The following is a 21,853-nucleotide window of genomic DNA, read 5'->3' on the forward strand; positions in this document are numbered from 1 at the left end:
AAACAAAGCTGCGATTGGATTTTTTGTCTTTGTGTGCCTGCACTCGAAAAAGAAGCTTCCCGTGTAGCTGTCCTAAGCCAGATAAATGTGAATGTATTTGTGTGTGTTTGTGTGTCTAATGTTGACGCACTGACAAAGACTATGATTCCTTATCAGGGGAGGGTAAGAGTGTGTTTCAACTGCACCAACCATCGTCAATGACACCATCGTCTAAATATGTCCCGCCTGTGACTTACATTTTCAAACGCAAATACAATTTTTAATCAATTAGCTACAGTTTAACGTTGCTTTCTTTTTCTTTTTGGAATATCATGCACCAGGCACACACCTGACTACAATTAGCAGCAGATATAGGTAGGTGTCCCTAATTTCTGAGCGTGCATGACCGAACAGCTGGGTAGGGAAGGCAGCAATATTACTTCTTGCACATTGGTTTTTATTTTAGTATTCGCCCGCTCGTAGTAGACGAGCGTCCGTTATGAATGAGAGCCTCTAGCTTCAATCAACACCCACACGGCCCCATGCATGGGCGGAACACTCCGGAACGGCCCTTTTCAAACCATCTCGTTTGCTCCATGCCCCTCTGTGGCTGTGTGAGAAAGACGGAGAAGCAAGGCCGCCCCTATTGCAAATAAAAAAAAAAAACACCATCTATTTCTGGAGATGTTTATTTTGAGATAAAAAGGGACCCTCCACGAACGTGGTTGCGAATGGTTCCGGGTGGGCCAACTGCCATTGCGTACACACAAACGCACCATATTTCCAAGACGTGGGGACGAGGCTTCTTACTGATGGCACGGAAACGGAGAATCACACACAATTACGCACCGACCTCATGGGCATGGGTGTGCGCGTGAACATTCAATTATAATTGTGAAATTATAATTTTTTTCTCGTTTTTTTTTACACCCCCTTAGTTCGAACACTGCTACCTCCCAACTGCGCGTGCATTGGACGCGATGATGTCAGTCAGTCAGTTAGTCTTGCGGGAACGCGATTGCAGTTCGCTGATAATGTAAAGCGGTAAAAAGACGACCCCTTTTGATAGTCTTCTCCCACCAACGCACACACACACAAGCAAGCTTGGGTGGTGGCGCTTGAAGTGAGAGATTAATTGTCAGCTGATGAACGTTACAGCGTTCCGTGGTTCCTATCAAACCACGGAACGCTGGAACATAACGCGATGATGTTGCTGTGGCTGAGAAGACTCCTAAAGTAAACATCAACAAAAAAAAAAAAACGAGCATACGGACACACAGGCACGCCAACACAGTGCTCCAATAATCTCAACCCCAAGCCAGTTAAGGGTCACTCACCGCCCTAAACGATGGTGGTGGTGTTGGTGATGGGTGCCTGTTACGATCGCATTCGGTTATGAAACGAGCGGTTCACAAACTTGGCGTCGGTTTTTAGAGTTGATTAAGCCCGGGAAGCGATTTTGGTTCGATTTAATCGACGAAACCAGACATCGGAGAAGCAAGCAGACACAATTAATTAACAGATGGTGAAGTTCGATTAGCTAAGACAGGCTTACACCGCTACTGTCGGCCCCTGAAACACCTGCACCTGGGTGAGTTTGCCAATTATTTTAATAACCGCTCCCCCCAAAACGCCAGAAAAACGTTCCGCCGTGAAAGGAAAGTTTACCGGTAAAACTTGCTCCGAAAAATCATTTATATTCGTTGCAATTTCACGCATTAACATGAGCGAGCCGAGCGTGCGGAGGGAGCTGGGAAGCTGGGGTGAGAAAATCAATTGGAAATCAAGTGAAAATGAAAGTTAACAATCTATGTCAGTGATGTACGATGGGGTACGAACAGCACCAATTATAGCCATCATCACCATCGATCAGCAAGCGTATGAAGATCGAGCGTTTGCAGAGTGTAATTGTGGAATGAATCGATCGATTCGCCGGATACACAACCGGAGGGCGGGACGGTAGGTAGGATGCTACCGGTAGAGAAATCGCCGCATCAAACTCCAAAAGGGGTAAAATACTGCATCAAGACTCCCCTCCCCGGGGGTGGGCCATTTGCAAAAATATTCACCCCAGCTATGAGTTGGTGCATTCATTCACAAGATATGAGTGTGTGTGGGTAAGTGTGGAATAAAAATAGAAAAAAAAAGCATGTGTTCCACAAAGTCCGGCAAAATGTTTGCGCCCTCCACGCATTCCATTTTCAAAATCGATTTATTGGGTAAATCTTTTTAAATAAATTATCAACTCGCGCAGCAGCAATCTTTTGTACCGCGTTTTAGCACATTTAGCACACAACACGAGACAACACTAAATTCTGGCTGGACAACCCGTGCGTAAAGAGCGAGAAAATGGAGGACATCATTAAATTGAGACATCGTAAAACTGTTGCCACAATTGAGACAAGCGGGTGGTCAAGCTATCATAAAAAGGCACAAGGCACGGTAGAGCAGACAATTTCATTTCGTGATGGATCAATTTGCCAACATCATCGCAATCTGACAGTATGGCGACGTCCGACAAACTAACAGTGGAGACATACTGTTGGCTAATCGGCGATTATGGAGTAGTGCTGGGGACGAGGATGTTACGGTGCTAGGCACTAAAAAATTGACTGAACATTTTATTGCATTAGTGGCAACTCCTTCGCCATCCAACAACTGCCCCAGACGATTCTGTATGGATGGATGTCATCCACGTTCTATCCTGCAATACGCAATTATGTTTAGTCTCACGTCTCATCACACATTGTCGATGGAATTGATTCCTATCAATCGTATAACTATCGCATCAAACTATAGTCTCAATATATCGCCTGAGAACACGTATCTTCAATCAATATGATCAATTTCCTAGGATCTTGTGACCTAGGACTCTAACTCTAAACGACATTATTCATGAAAGAAGGGAGATCCAACGATATTGTAATACATTGGACTTCTTTGACGTTTGTCAAATTATTTTTCACTAGAGCTGAATGTTTACAAATATATTTTGTTTATTAGCCAGGAAAAAATCTCAAATAAACCGTCCTTTGATTCCTTTCTCTCACAATCTTTCTCGTTTTGGTCCGGGGCATAGAATGACTTCAACCACCAGTGTGTTGTGGTGGTCTGACCGCTACCAAGGAAACGTCTTGTCAATTGAAATTATTGATAGTTTATTGATTTCTTACCGAAGGCGGTACAAATAACCAAGCGCCTGATGGAATACCCACCCTTGCGCGATCAACATAAAGACCTACAAGAAACACCGCGTCCGTGGGAATGATTCTCCGTTGGATTAATCCCGCAGGAAGTCTGTTTACCGCACACGAAGATGGGGAAACTGTTCTCTTACCATGGACTTGTGCCAGAATACAACAAACAAGACGACGACGACTAGACGGCTACTAGCAAACCGAAGCAGACTCGGAAAGGCCACCCCTGCTAGACTATGGGGTCGAGGGGTTGCGGATGAACGAGGAGCTTGCAGAGGAATTTGTCGTCGTCGTTGTTGACGTCGTCAGCTGCACATTTTCTATTGACACACTTTCCACAACCCCTGAACGACACACGACTGGTCGGCGACGTGCGAACGAGACCCAGGCACAACGGAAGCTGATACGTTAGCTTATTGACCAGCAACATGGGGAGGGGAAGACAAGGAACTCCGAAGCCGTTGCGGGGTGGTGGTGTAGTATTATCGAGCCTTTCCAAGGCAATGGTGCCGGCAAAGCTGTCGTCCGTGACTTTCGCTAGTCGCTAGCGTTTGTCCGACGAGGAGGACTACCTTTGAAGTGCCCCTCCCCCTCCACACACACACACGGGCCACGTCGTTTGCTACCACCTTTGACACCTTGGCCTAGACCACCGGTTCCACAACTCTGCGCGCCAAGACGCCGTTCGATATTAAATTTGAATGGAAATGCAACAGTTAAGGAGCGAGATTTGAACGTTTCGAGGCAAATGATTCCAGCTGTAAGATTATGGTCTGTTTGTTGTGTTGTGAAGGTGATTTTCTCAAGGATAATACACAAACAGACACACACATGTAAGTACAAGGGTCTCCCCCAAGGGAGGTCATCGATTACTAGGACTCAAACATCCCACAAAGCCTTGGCCATTAGAGGAAGACAGTAGGAACTCTAGCATAATCTGGAATGTCTTACACCTTCACCAGGGCTACGAATCGACACCAAACACCTCAGTCAGAGCCAGTCACACAGTGTTGGTGAGCGACACAACCACTCCGAAAAACCTGTTTGCTAATAAACTCTATCGCCTTGGCTAATGTCGGTCCAAAGTGTCTGCCTTTATTTCGATTAGACGCACACTTGTGCCATGTTTGACTTGGCCGCTTCGTCGTTATGCACTGTTGAAGCGTTAAAAAGTAGAAAGACAGGACAAGTTTTTTCCCATTCCCCACCGATGTAATACGGCTCGAGCGGGATAAAAGCGGGCACTTCAAACCGTATGATGTCAAGTGCAAAAAACGATTCACAGCACAAGAGTCAACATAGATGTCTCACACAGCGAGACGTATTCGAAGGGCTGATGCTATAGGCGTTTTGAAGCAATTAAAGGGCAAAAGTGTCCCTTTACGATGGTTTTTTTACTTGCTTTCTCTTTCCCTCTTTCTTGGCACAATCAATTTCTCCGACACTTCGACTTAAATCTTGTCGGTGATAATTTCTTGTTAGTGCATCAAGATTCATTATCTGATCAGTAGGTTAAAAGGATTTTTCTTAAGCAGATAAAATGAGACTGTGAACTGCTGAAAGGATATTTTCTCCCAATAATCCAGAGATCTGATGGGATAAGTTCAAAACATCAAAAGTATTTAACTTTGGCAGCGGTAACACTAAACCACCAAAGTTCACCTCACCAAAAGCTAGCAAAATCAGACTAAAAGTTCAACAGCTCAACATCTAGGCAACTTCTCGACCGTTCACTCACAGCTAAGTACTCCCATTTGGGTTGTTTCGCAACAACAACAAAAAAGATCACACCATCATCGCACCCCCTACAGGGCCAGCCAGTCATTCGTGGTTGACTGCTAAAGCCAGAAATCCTAACAACAACACTGGGCCCTCTCCCCGCAAGCACAGAAATCCCTCGCCAGCGGATAAATAAATCAATCTCGCGGGATCTAAACATGCGAGGCTCAAGGCTCTTACTTCGTGGGAAATTCTTGTAGCAAGCGCGTTGAAAGCACCAATCTTTAACTTAGTTCCAGCTCAATGAAAAGCAATAAACAAACAGGAGAAAATTGCAAATAAAAAAAAAAAGTACGAGCAGGCAGCGACGCAAGAGTAACAAAACCGTAACGCTATCAACGAACGAAATCAGGCAGTAGATGCGTTGATTTTACCCGCCGTGTAAATCCGTTTGTCTTCCACCGTCGCTAATCTATCCAAAAGAAAACCCAAAACATGCTGCGTCCGGTGTCAGTTGAACAGCTGCTACTATTGGGTAGCATTTTCCCGTCTACAGCATAAATGCGCCAGAGCATTAGAATGCGAAAAAGTGGCAAAAAGGTTGCACCTGTTACGCATACTTTTGCACCCATCCTGATCGGGAAGAAGAGAGAATCTCTGTTATGCTTTAACTATTTTCGTAGGGGATTTTGAGGTAGAAGAGTACTCGAGACACCATAGAATGGTCGTGCATGAATTATGGCTTGAGTACTGGGACCGATTTTGAGAAGCAATATGGGTTCGGTAGGAAGGAGAAAAATGCTTTCTTTTAAGTGTTTGCTAGATAAGAAAAGGTTGTGGAATCCCTCCAGGGGTCTGAAAATGGAGCAATCGGCCTAACGCAAAGCCCAGTAATGTTTTATGAGGCAAATAATTAGACTAAAGACAAAAGCTGTTATTGAGGTTATATAATTATATGATAAAATAGAGACCAGTGCAAAGACTCAATTATTAGAATTAAAATCGATCCTCGGACAAAAGTAAGATTGAATAGGATTTATCCCTCTTCTTGGCTTAACGACCAGCTACATTACGCCGGCCGTCAAAAGGGTTACCATACTTGCTGATAGCACAAGCTTGGATAGCCAGTTCGCAAGGTTCGGAAGGGATTTGAGCTCTGACACCTCCGTGCTCCGTGCATAGAAGATTTAGAAGTGATGATTTCGATTCTCTAACCAACAAACAGGCAAACAGACCTTGTCTAATCACAAATCGAATGAATCGTTTTTATGGCTTTTGAGTAAGGGAAGCCTTATTTTCATTTTAATGTTAGCTCATTGTGAAATTAGAACATTTGAACACAAATATCCATGAGACTTTTGATTAAAAGCATTACAAATAAAAGTTTCAATCTGTCTTTTAAACGCTAGAAAAACTATTATTATTAGAAAAAAACGCTAGGATTCATTAAAAAATTGTGCAAACCCTTAAAAAATCTATTCATCTTCCTTTCCGTAGCTCTGGGATGAAGGAAGAATGTTTGACAAAATCGTGTTTCCGTTTGGAAAACATTAGAGTACAACACATTCGCCAAATTTGAATTTTTCTGCGCTGGCTAATGAAGAGCCAATTTGACAAACCATTGTACCAATGGGCCGGTTACAATGGTGCCGTTCTTCACACCGTTAGACAAGGATTTAAATCCCATCCGTGTCCTTCCTCCGTAGTGAGGACTGACTATCCAACTATGTGTTATCAGCCAAGTCTAGTAAGCCATTAGATGACCAGCGTGACCGTGCCTCGTTTTGGATAGCGTCTGTCAAACGTTAGAGCAGGATAATTGGGACTATAGTACCAGTATTCTATCACATTTGCGACATGAACTCTATCAAGAATTGACCAACTCCTCTTAGATGCATTCGAGAGGAAGAGATTCGCAAAAATATATGACCTATACCGTGATAATTAACCGAGTATGCCCGGGATAAGGCAAAGAATAAGGAAGAAATGCCTGATCAAGATGATTATAAAATTTACTCAACACAAGCGGTGTTGACAATACGGCACTGGACCGTCATTATTAATTATAAATAAATAAATAAATATACCGTGATATTGTCGTTGATCTGTCAGACTCCGTTGGATTGATCATGTCATGAGAATGTTACCGGACGATCTGTCCCGTAAAGTCCTAGATTCCTTGATGATACAGCCGTTGTCGCCAAACTTTGCTCCACTTTGATAGGTCACCAATTTTTAGAACCAAAAAAGCTGTTGACTTTATGTCAGAAATTGATGCAGTCTGTCAAAAACGTAGGATCCTGACGAAGGATCAACATTTAACTTAAGAAATAAACGAAAAACAAACAGTAACAAAATACAAAAAAGCGATTAAAGTTTTTTTTTGAGATTAACACCAAAACAACGTTAGAAAAGTAACGTCCCAGAAGGTCACAAGTCATACTATCCCTTCTTCCATCAATATCCTGCAGCAAAACAGGTCCTTTATCCCACTGAACCCCTTCTTGTTCGGTGTAGGTAGAAACTCTCGGGGAAAAAGAAGGAAAAAGGACCAGCCAAACATCGTATCCCTTTTTTTCTATCCAAAATAAAACGAAACTTGGCAATGGAAACGAAATCGCGGCAAGACGCCCTCACCGGGTTTCGCACACGACTTACACCCCCGCCATCTGTCTGTGTTTGTGGTTTAACCCCCGAAAAAGGAAAAATAGACGGTGTCGGCGGGGGTGTGATAAATAAGAACGTTTTCTAAATCAACAAAATACACGCTCACCACTTGCAGGCATCAAGCGAGGGGAAGTTTGCGTTGCCGTTGTAATATTTTGCGCATCGTACTACAAAGAGAGAGGTGTTTTGTGTTTTATGCGTACGCTAACGTACCCACGCTGGGAGGATGGGAGAGGGTTGCTGCTATTTGTTGCCACAAATCGACAGTTGTCTTGCTTCTCTTCTCGACCGATTTCAATCCAGGTTGGCCATGGTGGGTAGCGTGTCTGTGGGACCTGGCAAAACAGTCCTTCATTTACGGAAGGCAAGATATAAAAACAAATCGAACAGAAACACGCAAATACTACGGATCTTGGCAGAATATCCCGCACGATCATATTTGATGCCGACGACGTCCTTCGCTCGGTGTCGTAAAATCGCACGGAAACAGCTATACAATCGTGCACACTCGAGGTAATATGTGATACGTGTGTAGCTCTCTCTCCCATGGAGTATGACTTGAAAATCTAGAAGAAAACACCGGCAAACCACACAACGAGCGGTAAACAAACAGCAATAGAACTCACACACAGCAGTTGGAAAACGTACGCAGCTGAAGAATGGAACGCAACGGCACACCAGCAGCGATTTATTCCACCTTCTGCTCCAAGACCGGTGTGGGAATTCGGTCGACGAAAGCGCACCATAATGAGCAAACTTCACAAACGTGTATTGTCATAACAACTAATTGGGTAGAAGGTGAGTTTTGGGGGGGGGGGGGTTATTTTCGCAAACCGAACGAAATGAACAGACCTGTTCCCCGGCCGAGCTCTGTTACTTTGATCGTGCGATTTTGCGATTTTGGGGGGGGGGGGGGGGGGGCGAAAGTAGAGATCGTCTATGGAAAAAAGGTACAGCGAAGTACTTGTCGTAAAACCTTCCTTTTTTTAAAGTCAAAAGTTTATAATTACTCATAATGCAATTTACTTCTCCTTCGAAGGGGAGAGGATTACTTTTGGCGGATCCACAATCCATATAAGAAGGCTTTTTCGGTAAGCATAATTCCATTAAGATTTATGTGAGGTCGTAATTTACGTTTTGCTCTCGTAAAGAAGAAGAAAGGTTGGGATAATTTTAATAGACATAACAAATAAGGAGGCCCACACAATTCTGTCGCTTATCAACTTTCACCGAAAGCGATATTGCACCAATGCTGGTGGGAGCAAACATGAATAGCTGGGGTTTCATATTTTGGGTCGGATTTAGGCTATGTTTACAACAATTGTAGGAATACAGTGTGTCGCAAGAATTACTGCGAAAGAGTTCTTAACGAACGAAACGTTCTTAATATTTTCAGAAATATTTAGGAGAATTTATCTAATAACTTTGAAGAATTTCATGTGTATAAAATATATCCAAATGGTATTTATTTGTATATTATTATAGGTTACCACCATATTCTCTATATTCAATTGATAATTGAAGCAAAAAAAAAATTAAAGAACATGGATTGTGCGTACTATTTTAATATACAATTTCTGCAGTTTTTCTGCTCATAATAGGCTTAACTAGTTGCCATCTTGCCTTGGGCATCTTGTGAGGATTTTTCCAAAAACTGCTCTTTCATCGATAATGCGTTCACAGCCAAAAAAAATGAATCGTTACATCTCAGTAATGGATCTTGTAAAGGATATTCGTACGGACTCCACAAACTTCTGAACCACCAAAATGAAAGCTGGCTGTTTAGTGGAGATGATATCCTGACGGAAGTCAAAGCCGGAAGGATACGTTGGCTGGGGCAAGTGATGAGGATGCTGAACTAATGCCCCACCAAGAAGGAGCTCTTCAGCGACCCGTTCGGCATGCGGCGTAGAGAGAGCAACGAGCTTGGTGACCTGGCCATGTCGACGCGACGTGCTCAATCCTGAGCAGACCAAGAAGAGAGAATAAAGCCGCCAGGAGATAAAGTCTGTGAAGCGGAGTCTTACAAAAAAATAGGCCTTTTGGGCCTTCTCTAGAAGAGAAAAAATGAAATAGAAAGAAATGAAGTAGTCCCAAAGATCCTCACTATTTACAATTTGTCCAGCAAAACTCAAATCTTCAGCAGCTCCTCTACTCTTTTGGTCCGGTGGTGAAGGCGAAAGCGGCGCAAATCTTCACACGACAGGACTGGAGGGCAAATCCCGTAGTGAGAACTAACTTTTCAACTGCATGGTATCAACCCAGAAAGCCAATCGATAGCCGGCGGTTTCTAGTGGGATGTTAAGCCAAGAAGAAGAATAAGACCTGCAAATCAGACAGTTTTTGCTGTACAAGGCGATATTTGTATATCGTACTAGCCGGCAAGTTAGGAAACGCCTGAATGTATGCAATCAATATTTTTTATCAATTGTAGCTGTCAAACACAATATAAGGGGATTGCTGTAGGGTTTGTCCCTTATCGTATCCTTTAATGGAAAAATCCCTTATCGCATCCTTTAATGGAAATTCAAACAAATAAATTGTATTCCTCCTGGTGCATTCAACAAGAATTAAACTAAATAATACTGGGGTCCTTGCAAGGCGGCACACTTGTACCTCAACTCTACATACTTCCAGTATCTCAAATTCAAATGTATCGATTTAACAAGTAAAAATGTATTGCTGAAATCAATTTCAACTGTAACGTGAAGGGACTTTTCTACAATGTAAAGCAGCAAACGTTACGTGTGCTCAAAACTTGCTCCACACTGTACGACCCAGAATCCTGTAAAAAGTGCTTAGCAAACGCTGGCAGACATTTGGGTGCTTTGGCGCTTACCTTTTTCGTTCGGATAGCTGCTGTTCAGTTGCTGTTCGTCATCCCGCGACACCTGCGTAATGATGGATGTAGCGTCCATTTAAACCATTGGCTGTTGGACGCACTCCCTCCGGAAATTGTGTCCCCTCGGTGCTGGCCACTGGTTGACTCGGTTTACCGCTAGCCGGTTTCCGGGCGTGTTCTTCCTTTTTGCCTTTCGTCTTACTACTTGTCTGCGTCTCGGCTCGCCGAACAAGCAGCCGATGACTTTCAACCTGCGTTTAGCGGACGACGGGACCGGAGGGCGGAAAATCGCCGAATCGCCTGCGGACGGATGGGCAAATATTCCGCTTCCGATTCCGACCGCGAATGAATGTGTGTATTTGTGTGTGTGAGTGTAAACACTTGTGTGTAAAATGTGTCTGTGCTGCTGCTCTGGATCGTCGCGTTGTCCACTTTACGCTAATCTATCTCGCCAGTAGAACCTGAGCTCAAATCCGGGACAGATTTCCGGCAAACCGGTAAAGATGGAAAACTTACGAACGGAAAAACTAAAACACCACACTTGACTCTGGCTCTGAGTACGGGACACATATACACACTCGCAGGACACATACACACACGCGTGGCGTAAAATGTAGGCACGGATGAGATATACAGACACACACACGCAATTGGCGCCACCACACACTAGTACTTCACTGTTGAAATGCTATGTAGGGAAGAAATAAAACAAATGCACACTCGAATATAAAATACACCGATTGACGACGGACGATTTGGACGATATCGGGAAATATTCCGTATGCAAGCATCCCACTTGAAAACACGGAAGAAACACCCAAGGAAAACGGTGAAAACTTGCGACCCTTTTTCTTTCCCCCTTGGGATGTGTATATTGGGCCAAAACGGGTAGCCGTGTAGAAAAACAATTTTTATCACTGCTTTAAAAACCTCCGGTATATGCCACGAGTTCTGGGCACGAAGTGTACAAGTCGGGGGAAAACACCTTCGCCCTTTACCCCCCCCCCCCCCCCCCCCTACTTTGATCCGGTTTTCTTCCAACACATAAACACGCACACACACACAGTCGCTACCCGGTTGCTATGATCAACACAGAAGAGCGCTTTTGTTGTACACACAGTGACATGCGGCCAACCTTCCAAACTTCTCCACTCCTACTTTTCCCTTTCGACACCCTCGACGTAGCCCTTTTTTTGGGGTCGTCCCGTCGTGTATACTTTCTTTTTTCCCTTTCTATCCCACAAGCAGCCAACTTTCACCAGAACGCGCGCTGCTAACTACTTGCTCGTTTGCTGCAGCAGCAGTGTAATAGCACCACACAAAAACACCGGGAACCAAATTAGCCTTCCCTCCCCGTCCGAGTCAGAACCGGGAAAGATGATTAGACAATTGAAGCGACAATTGTCACTGGTAAAATATGCTCGGTTTTCATTGAATCTCTCACACAACTTGATGACACGCACCACCACACCAAATAAACGTTCGCTTCTGTTTTGCTACCCTCACACCACACACAAACAAGATGGCCGCCGCGGAGGGAGAGGAACGGACGAAACTGGTTTTTCCGTGCACATTCTTTTTTTGTCACACTTGCACCACAATTTTTGGGGAGTGACTTATTGTGCAAGTGTGCAATTTGCTCAAGAAAAGGCGGCCGTTTGGTGAGAGAAAGCAATAGAAACTAAATAGAAATCAACACACAACACAACGCACCCACCACAACAATACACACGTCCGCACGGTTTCACTGCTCGAATTAAACTGCTCGATCGGGGTGCCGATGTTTATGAACGTTTGGCGGAATTTGACCGAAATTGGTGCGCCCGATTTTCATTGTGCAATTCTGCTCGGGAAAAAGTTGGAGTGTGTCAAAATTCCTCGAATCCAAATTCGGGCAGCAAAAACAGGTCAACCTTATTATTATTATTTTTCTAAATTTGTGATAGCTTTTGGCATTTTTAATACGCTATTATAAAATAAAATGTTGTAATAATTTTTGTCCATCACGCAAATATTCTTTTGTTTTTCAAATTGGAGCTATAACTTAAGAAAATTGAAGAATAAGTTGCAAGCGATGGGAAATTTCAAACTGTTGAAATCGATGTGAAACTGTAAAAAAAATCCCTATTCTCCTTTGCCCCGTGTAGCTTGGGTATGCATCAGGCTCTCAAAAAGCGGTTTCAGTGAAAAATTTTGATTTTGAAATCATTTGTAGTGCGCGTCATGGTGTGATCATTTTCAGAGTTTTTCTTTAGACGGTCAAACAAAGCTGTCAAAATCTTCATACATAACCTTTAAAACTAGTATGTTTTCAACTTTCATGCATAAAAAGAAAAAGCAATTTTTGCATTTATTTTGCAATTTGAAACTCCATAATGAAATCAATTTGTTGCTTGGGGGATGTCGTTTTTTTTCAAGCATTCAAGCTACATAGATAGATTATTGACATTTCTCATCCGTCGCTGTGCGCTCTACATACCTTGACACTTTGACAAAAGGGTGAAACAGCAAAATTGCCGAAAAGGAGAGCCATCAAGCAAAATACACAAAAACGGCAGACTCACCTAAACTGCAAAGCGATTTCTTAATTTTTACCTCTCCGTTAAAATGACTACCGATATCGCTCGTGAATTTGAGGCACCAGGATTCAGCTTTGAAAACTGTCGCCGGTAAGTATTCACTGTGCCCGGGTGGATGATTTACATTAGCCCGCTAACTGTTCGTACCATCTATCACCCGCTTCTAGCAATGCTCAACTGGTTAAGACTGGCTTCGTGCCACCGAAAATGATAAAAACAGGCACCACCATCTGCGGTATCATCTACAAGGATGGAGTCATTCTCGGTGCCGATACGCGCGCCACCGAAGGACCAATCGTGGCGGACAAGAACTGCGAAAAGATTCACTATCTGGCGAAGAACATGTACTGCTGTGGGGCAGGTACGGCGGCCGACACGGAGATGACCACACAGATGATTGCCTCGAATTTGGAGCTGCATCGACTAAATACGGGCCGTACCGTGCCGGTTGTGGTGGCAAACACGATGCTGAAGCAATTCCTGTTCCGCTACCAAGGTTACATCAGTGCGGCACTAGTGTTGGGCGGTGTGGACACGACGGGTCCGTACATTTACTGCATCTACCCGCACGGTTCGACCGACAAGCTGCCGTACGCAACTATGGGTTCGGGCAGTTTGGCCGCCATGTCCGTGTTTGAGTCGCGCTGGAAGCCGGACATGTCGGAGGAGGAGGGCAAGAAGCTGGTGCGGGATGCAATTGCGGCCGGTGTGTTTAACGATCTGGGATCCGGGTCGAATATTGATCTGTGCGTTATCCGGAAGGATGCGACCGAGTATTTGCGTACGTACGAGGAAGCGAACAAGAAGGGCACGCGTAGCTTGGCTTACGACTTTAAGCCGGGCACGACGGCGATTTTGCAGAGCAAGAGCTACAAGGTGGACATTACGGATACGGTTGTGCGTCATCTGGTGCCGGAAGGTGTGGAAAGTATGGATACGGCGTAAGGATGGTTCCTGCCTTCAGATTCTTTAATTTACATGCATCGGTATCAACTTTTGGGAATAAAATCCAATGCCCCGGGTTTGGAGCGAAGAATTGTACACTAATTTGGGTTGGAAATCAGTATTTTCATACAAAGAAAAAAATCCTCTCATTTCAGCTCATAAAGATGCTCTTTCTTTGTTGGTCTTCACAAGTCCTCGGCGATCCCGGCTTGCTTTGCACAAATGTTGGTTGCTTGGAAGATTTAAATTAGGGATTAAAGTCATTTTACAGGGTTTTCGAGGATATAATGAACAAGTTCGCCTAGATATTGATTTGTTCAGGTATATTATTGATTCAATCTCCGAGATTGAATCAATTGAACAGCTCGGATGTTTTAATTAGTTTGTTCGATATCTTTGTAGAAACACTCGCTCCAAGCAACCGATGCTGCAAAATGTCTAGGCGACCTGAACAGTTACCTGACCTGCCTGAGCTATGGATACTTGGATGAAGAATGTGTGATTCTACAAATGTGACGAACAATTCAATGACAACATCCGAGCAGTTCAATATCTCGCAGATTGAATCAATAGTATCAATACCTGTAAAGTGTTGTATCCTCGAAAGTTGCAAAGAGCTCCTTGTCCAAGAAACTTTTGTGTCCGGCAACACAAAACCAATACCTCAGAGAGATTCATTCGTTTCGGTCACCTTCGTCCATTCCTCCGATACCAATCAACCACTACAATTTCCATAAGATTGTACAGATGTTTACCGTTTATTCCTTCCCTCACAAGGTTTTGTTTTTTTCTTTTCTGTGCTCGAAGCAATATACGCGTAATCTTATGGAGAGAATAATTCGCCACGCACCGTCATTTAGCTCATCGAACTTCCCTTCCGGTTGATCCCGGCGAACAGGTATAATACGACCAGCCAGAACAACGGACACAGCGCACGAATGTTGGTATGTGTGTGTGAATTCCTTAACGGTACGACTTCTGGTAGCGGGCACGGGCACCTGGACCACCGAACTTCTTCGGTTCGCAGCGACGCGGATCCGCAACGAGCAGCGTTCGGTCGTACTGCGTCAGGATGTCCTTCAGTTCCTTACGCGACGCCTCATCGACGTACTTCTGGTAGAACGAAACCAGCGCCTTCGAGATGGCCTGACGGATCGCGTAGATCTGGGCGACATGTCCACCACCGCTCACGCGAATGCGGATATCAACACCGGCGAACTTTTCCTTGCCGAGCAGCAGCAGCGGTTCCTGCAGCTTGTAGCGAAGGATTTTCGGCTCAATCTGATCGAGCGGACGGCCATTCACACGCAGCAATCCCTTTCCGCGCTTGCAGTACGCAATGGCGGTGGCAGTTTTCTGGAACACACAAAAACCGAGCAATTAAGACACACGGCTCACAAGCACTAAGGACCCGTTGGAAGCACCGCTCGTCTGCTGTCGGCGCATAAGCCGCCTCAAGATGCTTACCTTGCGTCCGAAAACCTGGACTGCGCTAACTTTCTCCTTGCGTGCCTGCAACAAAACATAGTGAAAGGTGGATTACAACACTTTTCAGCGACCCGGGAACCATATTTCACACGATTTTAGGTGTAAATTAGCGTGCACTTACTTTAGGCATGTTTGATTCGTAGCACAACAAAACTAGAAAAGGAAAGGAAGTGGTTCCGCCAGCATTGAACTGTACATGACAGTCGCTGACGCTCGGAGCTGTCAACAGGGTGAGGTGAATTTTTCATTTCCGTTACAGTAGCGCCGCGTGGTGGTAAAATTGTGAGTAGGAAAAATATTTTATTTTTGTGTTTTTCGGTAAATTCATGGACCAAAACTAAAACCAGAAAATTAATTTAGATTTTTATATGTGTAATAAAATAGTCATATTTTTATAGCCCTTTAAATTATACAGACAAACTGTCACAAAAATTGACCAAACAGTCGCTCTTGTGCGCGATGCCAAATTCAAAAGCCAACTGCCGTTGTTTTGACAGCTACAAATAGAACAAAAAAAGAATCAAAGCACGCATATACATACACACAGAGCGTCTAACAACACTAGAGGCGGTAAACAATTATTTTGCCATCATATAAAAATAGCACAAAAACACAGCATTTTTAAGGTGAATCGAAGTGTAACGGTGTCTGTTTCTGCTGGTAGCTGAATGTTGCACCGCGTCCCAATGCCCGAAAATGTACATCAAATCGATTATCATTGACGGGTTCAAATCGTACGGCAGGCGTACGGAAGTGCAAGGATTCGATCCCGAGTTTAATGCCATCACCGGGCTCAATGGGACGGGTAAATCGAATATACTGGACTCAATCTGCTTCGTGCTCGGTATCTCCAATTTGGTCCACGTAAGTACGGTAACCGGGTGAACGTCTCCGAGCGCTCACGAAACCGGTGAAAACACTGCTTTTGCCGCCTTTTTTGCTGCACGCGTTGCACACAAAGCTTGAAATGGCCTTTGTTGTTGTTGTAGGTCCGTGCAACGTCGCTCCAGGATTTGGTGTACAAAAGTGGCCAGGCAGGTGTAACGAAAGCAACCGTGACGCTGATTTTCGATAATTCCAACCCAACCCAAACGCCGATCGGGTTCGAAAACTGTCGTGAAATTTCCATCACACGCCAAATCGTGGTCGGCGGCAAGAACAAATACCTTATCAATGGGAAATCCGTACAGAACAAGCGGGTGCAGGATTTGTTCTGCTCGGTACAGCTGAACGTAAACAATCCGAACTTTCTCATCATGCAAGGCCGCATCACGAAGGTGCTGAACATGAAGCCGCATGAAATTCTGTCCATGATAGAGGAAGCGGCCGGTACGAGCATGTACGAAGCGAAGCGCGATTCAGCGCTGAAGCTGATCGAGAAGAAGGATGCCAAGCTGAACGAACTGTACGCGGTCATACGGGAGGAAATTGAGCCGAAGCTGGAGAAACTTCGCAAGGAGCGTGAGCATTACATCGAGTTCCAGAAGGTGTGTCGCGATATCGAGTATCTTACGCGATTGTACGTGTCCTACCGATATCTGCAGCTTTGTAAAGGGGTTGAGGAGTCGGAGAAAACGATCGCCAACCTGCAGTCGGTCATCGAGGACAGTGAGAAGCGAATCGAGACGAACTGCACCACGGCGGAAACGCTCGAACAGGAAGCGAAGGAACTGCAGCAACGTATCGATACCGAGGGTGGTGGAACGTTGGGAGAACTGGAGCAGCAACTAGCTGCGGAAAGCAAAAAGGAAGCTACCGTATCGGCCGAACGGAACACAACGAAGGACAGTATTGGGGTGGAGCAGCGGAAGTTGGTGAATCTCCAGAAAAGCATCCGAGACGATGAGCAGGCACTGGCAAGCAAGGAGTCGGAAATGCAACGCCGTGGGGAGTCGTTCCAAACGCTCAAGGATGCCTGTGAAGCGGATGAGGAGGCTTTCACGAAGGCACAGAAACGATTCGAAGCCGTAACGGCAGGATTATCGACGAACGAGGACGGTGAGGCGGCCACTTTGCAGGATCAGTTGATTGCAGCCAAACAAAAATCGGCCGAAGCGACAACGGCCATTAAGCAGTCGGAGATGGAGTTGAAACACTCCCAAAAACTCCTACAAGACAAGCAGAAAAACATGAACAACAGCGATGCGGCGTATCTCGAAGACAAACGCAAGCTTACGAAGGTCGAAGGACAAATAGGACAGATCGAGCATGAGCTCCAGTCGACCGGTTACGAGGAAGGTTCGATGGAAACGCTTTCCTCCCGCCGACAAGCACTGCAGACAGAAATTCGCGGCTTACGTTCGGAGCTGGATCGGCGCAATGCACACCGCTGGGAGCTACAGTACCGTGATCCGGAACCGGGTTTCGATCGTCGCTCGGTAAAGGGAATGGTAGCGAAGCTCGTTACCGTAAAGGATCCAAAGTACGCCCAAGCTCTCGGAACGGTAGCCGGTGGCAATCTGTACTCCGTCATTACCGATACGGACACGACGAGCAAAAAGTTGCTCCAGAAGGGCCAGCTACAGACGCGCACAACGATGATTCCGTTGAACAAAATTTCCGGCCGACGAATTGACCCATCGGTGGCACGGTTCGCGGAAGAGCTGGTTGGGAAGGAAAATGTAACGACCGCCCTGTCCTGCATCGGGTACGATCCACAGGTTGAGCAAGCGATGCAGTTCGCTTTTGGGCATTCGTTTATTGTGAAGAATTTGGAGGTGGCCAACAAGATCACGTTTCATCCGCGCATTAAAACACGCTCGGTGACGCTGGATGGGGATGTGGTCGATCCGGGCGGTACGTTGTCCGGTGGTGCACGGGCGAAAGGAAATGCTGTACTGCTGGAGGTGGCTGAGATCAACCGGATACAGGCGGCACTACAGGAGAAGGAGGCAGAGCTGCGGGAGATCAGTGCGGAAATAAGGTAGAGATTATTTGTTGTGGGACGGGGGGTGATTTTAGTGTTATTTTTGTTTATTGATTGATTTGATTTTTTTATGTTGAACGCAGCAAAATCGAGAAAACTGCCCATCGGTTCGGACAGCTGAAGGAACAGCACGATATGCTGAACTACGAGCTGAACAATCTCAAGCAGCGTTTGGCGCAGACATGCTTCCAGCAGACCCAGGAAGAAATTGAAGAGCTGAAGAAGAAAATTGGTAAGCAAAGTTTGCTGTTTAAACGATCCAGCATAATTAAGCTAATTTTCGAACTTGATCGATGGTTCGAAAGAATGCACATGAGAAGTCTATATGCAGGGCATATAATAGCGATGGGTGGATTGTCCTGAACCAACCGGGTCGGAATACGAGACGTACCTTTTGCTGGTCGATACAAATACATTGCAATCACGGGTCAAACTCGATTCCCAGAGGAACGAACCCGAATCCAGGAAGAAGATTGTTTGCATACTTTCATGAGTCTGACTTGGTGGGCTTGGTCACGAAAAATCGCTACTGGATGCTGTCGAAGGTTCTATGGGAGATTTGGTTGGCCTAGGTTCAATCAGGACCGGGCATAGAACCCAATCTGAATCAGAAGGACTAACAATCAAGGTAGAGCTTCAGTCCCTACCCTATGGGTTTGATAATCGGCTGCCGGTAGCTGATTATTGAGCGTTTAACGAGCACGCGTAGAGGATTTAAATTCATCCCATTATTTCATGTATTCGAGGGCGTGCATACTATCTGGAGGAAATCTCGTATCAAGTAACAGATTTAGTATCTTGTTGTGTTATATTTAAGTCTTCCAGTAGTTGTTCAGTTATGAACCATTATTCTTATATTGTACATCTCTAAAAAAAAATCATTTCATCTCTCATACACAGAAACACTGCAAAACACAATGGTGGAAGCACGCCAAACACAAACGCAGTGCAACGCTAAGGTGAAAGATCTGCAGTCAAAGATTGCCGACGGAAAGGGCCACCGCGAACGTGAGCTAAAGGCGGCTGAAGATGACATGAAGCGCACCAAGAAGAAAAGTGAAGAAAGTCGTAAAAATTGGAAAAAGCACGAACAAGATTTCGAAACGTTAAAGCTGGAGATAGAAGAGCTGAAGAAGGGCATCGTCACCGCAAAGGAGCAGGCGGTCAAGCTTGAGGAGCAGATCGAAGCACTTCAGCAACGGCTGACGGTGGTAAGCGATTCGAGCCAAGAGATGACCGCCGCAGTAAACGCACTGAAGCAACAAATTAAACAACACAAGGAAAAGATGAATTCGCAGAGCAAAGAGCTGAAGTCGAAGTACCACCAGCGAGACAAACTGTTGAAGCAAAATGATGAGCTGAAGCTTGAAATTAAGAAGAAAGAAAATGAGATTACAAAGGTAAAGAACGAAAACAAGGATGGATATGATCGGATCAGCGGAATGGAAGAGAAGTACCCTTGGATCCCAGAGGATAAGGAGTTTTTCGGTGTGAAAAACACGCGGTACGACTACAACAAGGAAGACCCTCAGGAGGCGGGCCGGAAGCTGAAGAAGCTGCAAGAGTCAAAGGACAAGATGAGTCGTAACGTCAACCAGAAGGCAATGGTGTTGCTGGAGCGCGAGGAAGAACAGTACAAAGAGGTGATGCGCCGGAAGAAGGTGGTCGAGGACGATAAGAAAAAGATTCAGATGATCATCAACGATCTGGACGAGGAGAAGAAGAAAAAGCTACGGGTGGCTTGGGGCGAGGTGGATGAAAACTTTGGCAGCATCTTCAGCACGCTTCTGCCCGGAACGCAGGCCAAGCTGGTACCACCGGACGGGGTCAACTTTATGAAAGGGCTCGAGGTAAAGGTCGGTTTTAACGGGATGTGGAAGGAATCGTTGACCGAGCTGAGCGGTGGGCAACGATCGTTGGTAGCGCTGTCGCTAATTCTCGCCATGCTAAAGTACAAACCGGCACCGCTTTACATTCTGGACGAGGTGGACGCGGCGCTGGATCTTTCCCACACGCAAAACATCGGCAACATGCTAAAGGCACACTTTACCAACTCGCAGTTTATCATTGTTTCGCTCAAGGACGGTATGTTTAACAATGCGAACGTGCTGTTCCGCACCAAGTTCATCGATGGTATGTCCGGTGTGACGCGGACAGTGAACGTGGCTAATCTGGCCAATGCGAAGAAATCGGCCGCTGATGCTGCCTCCCGTGGAAGGTAACGCGGGTTGTTTCTTTTTTATTTTATACAAACATGAAATGCATTTTAATGAAAATTTTTTAACATGAAAGTCGAATAATGATGAAGTGTGGTCGATAAGTTAAAGTAAAGAAAAAGGATCTAGAGTGAGATGGTGTTCATCTATGAAACAAAAACAAAAACCAATAAATATTGAAACGTTCTCACAAGCTAACCGGGCTATTTTTGTACAAGTACAGTAAAGATTGGATGTTAATTTTAAGGATAAATGTAGTTTTGAATAAAATAGTTTGTATGAACTTGATTTAATTTTGTTATTGCTTGTAAACGAAGTGAAAGTGCGTGTCCATGAAGATGGGCTAGCCTGCCTTCTCTTCAATAATGCGCTAGAGAGGGCTTATCAAACGATCTAGCTGATGGCACAACTGATGAGGCGAAAGGTACAATGATGGTAGCACCATCAGACAGCTCTGCTAACAATCTTTATACAGGGATGATGCAATGAAAGACGATCGCACCTTCCAAGTCGTCCAAACCTTCCAGTGCTATAGTATAGTGAATGGCAGGAATGTAGTAGCTTTTACTATCATGTCCGTATGGCTATAAGGAAATGAGTCAACCTGTAGCTCAGCACGCCGGAGGAGCTTCTTAGCGCAATCGCTACTGACCGCAGAACGAAGCGCTTTCTTGATCTTAAAATAGCATACATTAGCATGATCTTGAAGTAAATTTACTTATTCAGCGTTATAACACTTCGAGATCTTTACTTGAACTTCGTCTTAATGTACTGTTGAACCGTTACTTTTTCCCCCTAAATCGCACACGATTCAGCAGTCTGCCAGTATCCCTGTCTTGCAGGTGGACGCGTCAACGCCATAACTTTATTTTAATTTCGGCCCTCCACGGTCAAGCCCGTAACTTAGGTTCAAGGGAAGGACGCTTGCCTAAAAATGGATGTCGAGAATACAATGATATGGTGAAAAGAGGTATATAGAACGTCTCAAGATTCATATGAGATTTTTTTCCCAAGAGCGTCAAGGATAGCTTGGTCACACCAACGGAGCTGTAAAAAGAGTAAGAAGGTTAGGTCGTCTGGTGTCAGTCACATGACAGAACCAGCCTATCTGGAGTTTGGCGGATTTTCCCTTGATTTTATCATGTAATTGAGCTCAGCCGAGTTGGCAGGACCGAGGTCCAACTCCCTCCGGGCCGTTCCTTCGTAGTCAGGAATGCCTAACCTACTACGTGGTATCAATAGGTCTTACGAGGAATTTTAATTTTAATCCCTGCAGCAAGATTCGAAAATTAAAG

General features: G+C 45.0%; 5 protein-coding genes across 5 annotated transcripts in view; 2 read left to right on the forward strand and 3 right to left on the reverse strand.

Moving 5' to 3' along the window:
- The window catches only part of LOC126568500 (gastrula zinc finger protein XlCGF44.2-like), a 237,494-nt gene extending 234,446 nt beyond the window's left edge, over positions 1-3,048 (reverse strand). Inside the window, exon 1 of the mRNA XM_050224989.1 lies at positions 3,030-3,048. The gene's annotated coding sequence lies outside the window, so the exon portion shown is untranslated. The remainder of the gene's footprint in view (positions 1-3,029) is intronic.
- LOC126568396 (phosphatase Herzog) overlaps positions 1-21,853 on the reverse strand; it is a 201,073-nt gene that overhangs the window by 40,146 nt on the left and 139,074 nt on the right. Inside the window, exon 2 of the mRNA XM_050224865.1 lies at positions 10,402-10,522. Coding sequence (XP_050080822.1) covers positions 10,402-10,480 — 79 coding nt within the window. The 5' untranslated portion in view covers positions 10,481-10,522. The remainder of the gene's footprint in view (positions 1-10,401; positions 10,523-21,853) is intronic.
- LOC126568413 (proteasome subunit beta type-7) lies at positions 12,953-13,939 on the forward strand. Its single transcript, XM_050224883.1, has 2 exons — positions 12,953-13,073; positions 13,151-13,939. Exons 1-2 carry the CDS (start codon positions 13,012-13,014, stop codon positions 13,926-13,928), a joined length of 840 nt encoding a protein of 279 aa, XP_050080840.1. The 5' UTR covers positions 12,953-13,011; the 3' UTR covers positions 13,929-13,939.
- LOC126568569 (40S ribosomal protein S16) lies at positions 14,886-15,622 on the reverse strand. The gene is made up of 3 exons (XM_050225066.1): positions 15,538-15,622; positions 15,396-15,440; positions 14,886-15,284 (listed from the first exon to the last, which is right to left on the reverse strand). The coding sequence occupies exons 1-3, from the start codon at positions 15,544-15,546 to the stop codon at positions 14,892-14,894; spliced, it is 447 nt and encodes a 148-aa protein (XP_050081023.1). The 5' UTR covers positions 15,547-15,622; the 3' UTR covers positions 14,886-14,891.
- On the forward strand, positions 16,076-20,582 carry LOC126567812 (structural maintenance of chromosomes protein 2). The gene is made up of 4 exons (XM_050224113.1): positions 16,076-16,280; positions 16,406-18,339; positions 18,426-18,574; positions 19,243-20,582. Exons 1-4 carry the CDS (start codon positions 16,113-16,115, stop codon positions 20,562-20,564), a joined length of 3,573 nt encoding a protein of 1,190 aa, XP_050080070.1. The 5' UTR covers positions 16,076-16,112; the 3' UTR covers positions 20,565-20,582.

Source organism: Anopheles maculipalpis, chromosome 2RL (genome assembly GCF_943734695.1).
Source record: "Anopheles maculipalpis chromosome 2RL, idAnoMacuDA_375_x, whole genome shotgun sequence".
Lineage (NCBI taxonomy): Eukaryota > Metazoa > Arthropoda > Insecta > Diptera > Culicidae > Anopheles > Anopheles maculipalpis.

Excerpts from the sequence above, each read along its gene's own strand:
- LOC126568413 (XM_050224883.1), top strand. The coding sequence starts at position 13,012 with ATGACTACCGATATCGCTCGTGAATTTGAGGCACCAGGATTCAGCTTT. Across the intron at positions 13,074-13,150 it reads AGCTTTGAAAACTGTCGCCG|CAATGCTCAACTGGTTAAGA; the intron begins GTAAGTATTCAC and ends ACCCGCTTCTAG.
- LOC126567812 (XM_050224113.1), top strand. The coding sequence starts at position 16,113 with ATGTACATCAAATCGATTATCATTGACGGGTTCAAATCGTACGGCAGG. Across the intron at positions 16,281-16,405 it reads GTATCTCCAATTTGGTCCAC|GTCCGTGCAACGTCGCTCCA; the intron begins GTAAGTACGGTA and ends TTGTTGTTGTAG. Across the intron at positions 18,340-18,425 it reads GAGATCAGTGCGGAAATAAG|CAAAATCGAGAAAACTGCCC; the intron begins GTAGAGATTATT and ends TGTTGAACGCAG.
- LOC126568569 (XM_050225066.1), bottom strand. Across the intron at positions 15,285-15,395 it reads TCCAGGTTTTCGGACGCAAG|AAAACTGCCACCGCCATTGC; the intron begins GTAAGCATCTTG and ends TGTGTGTTCCAG.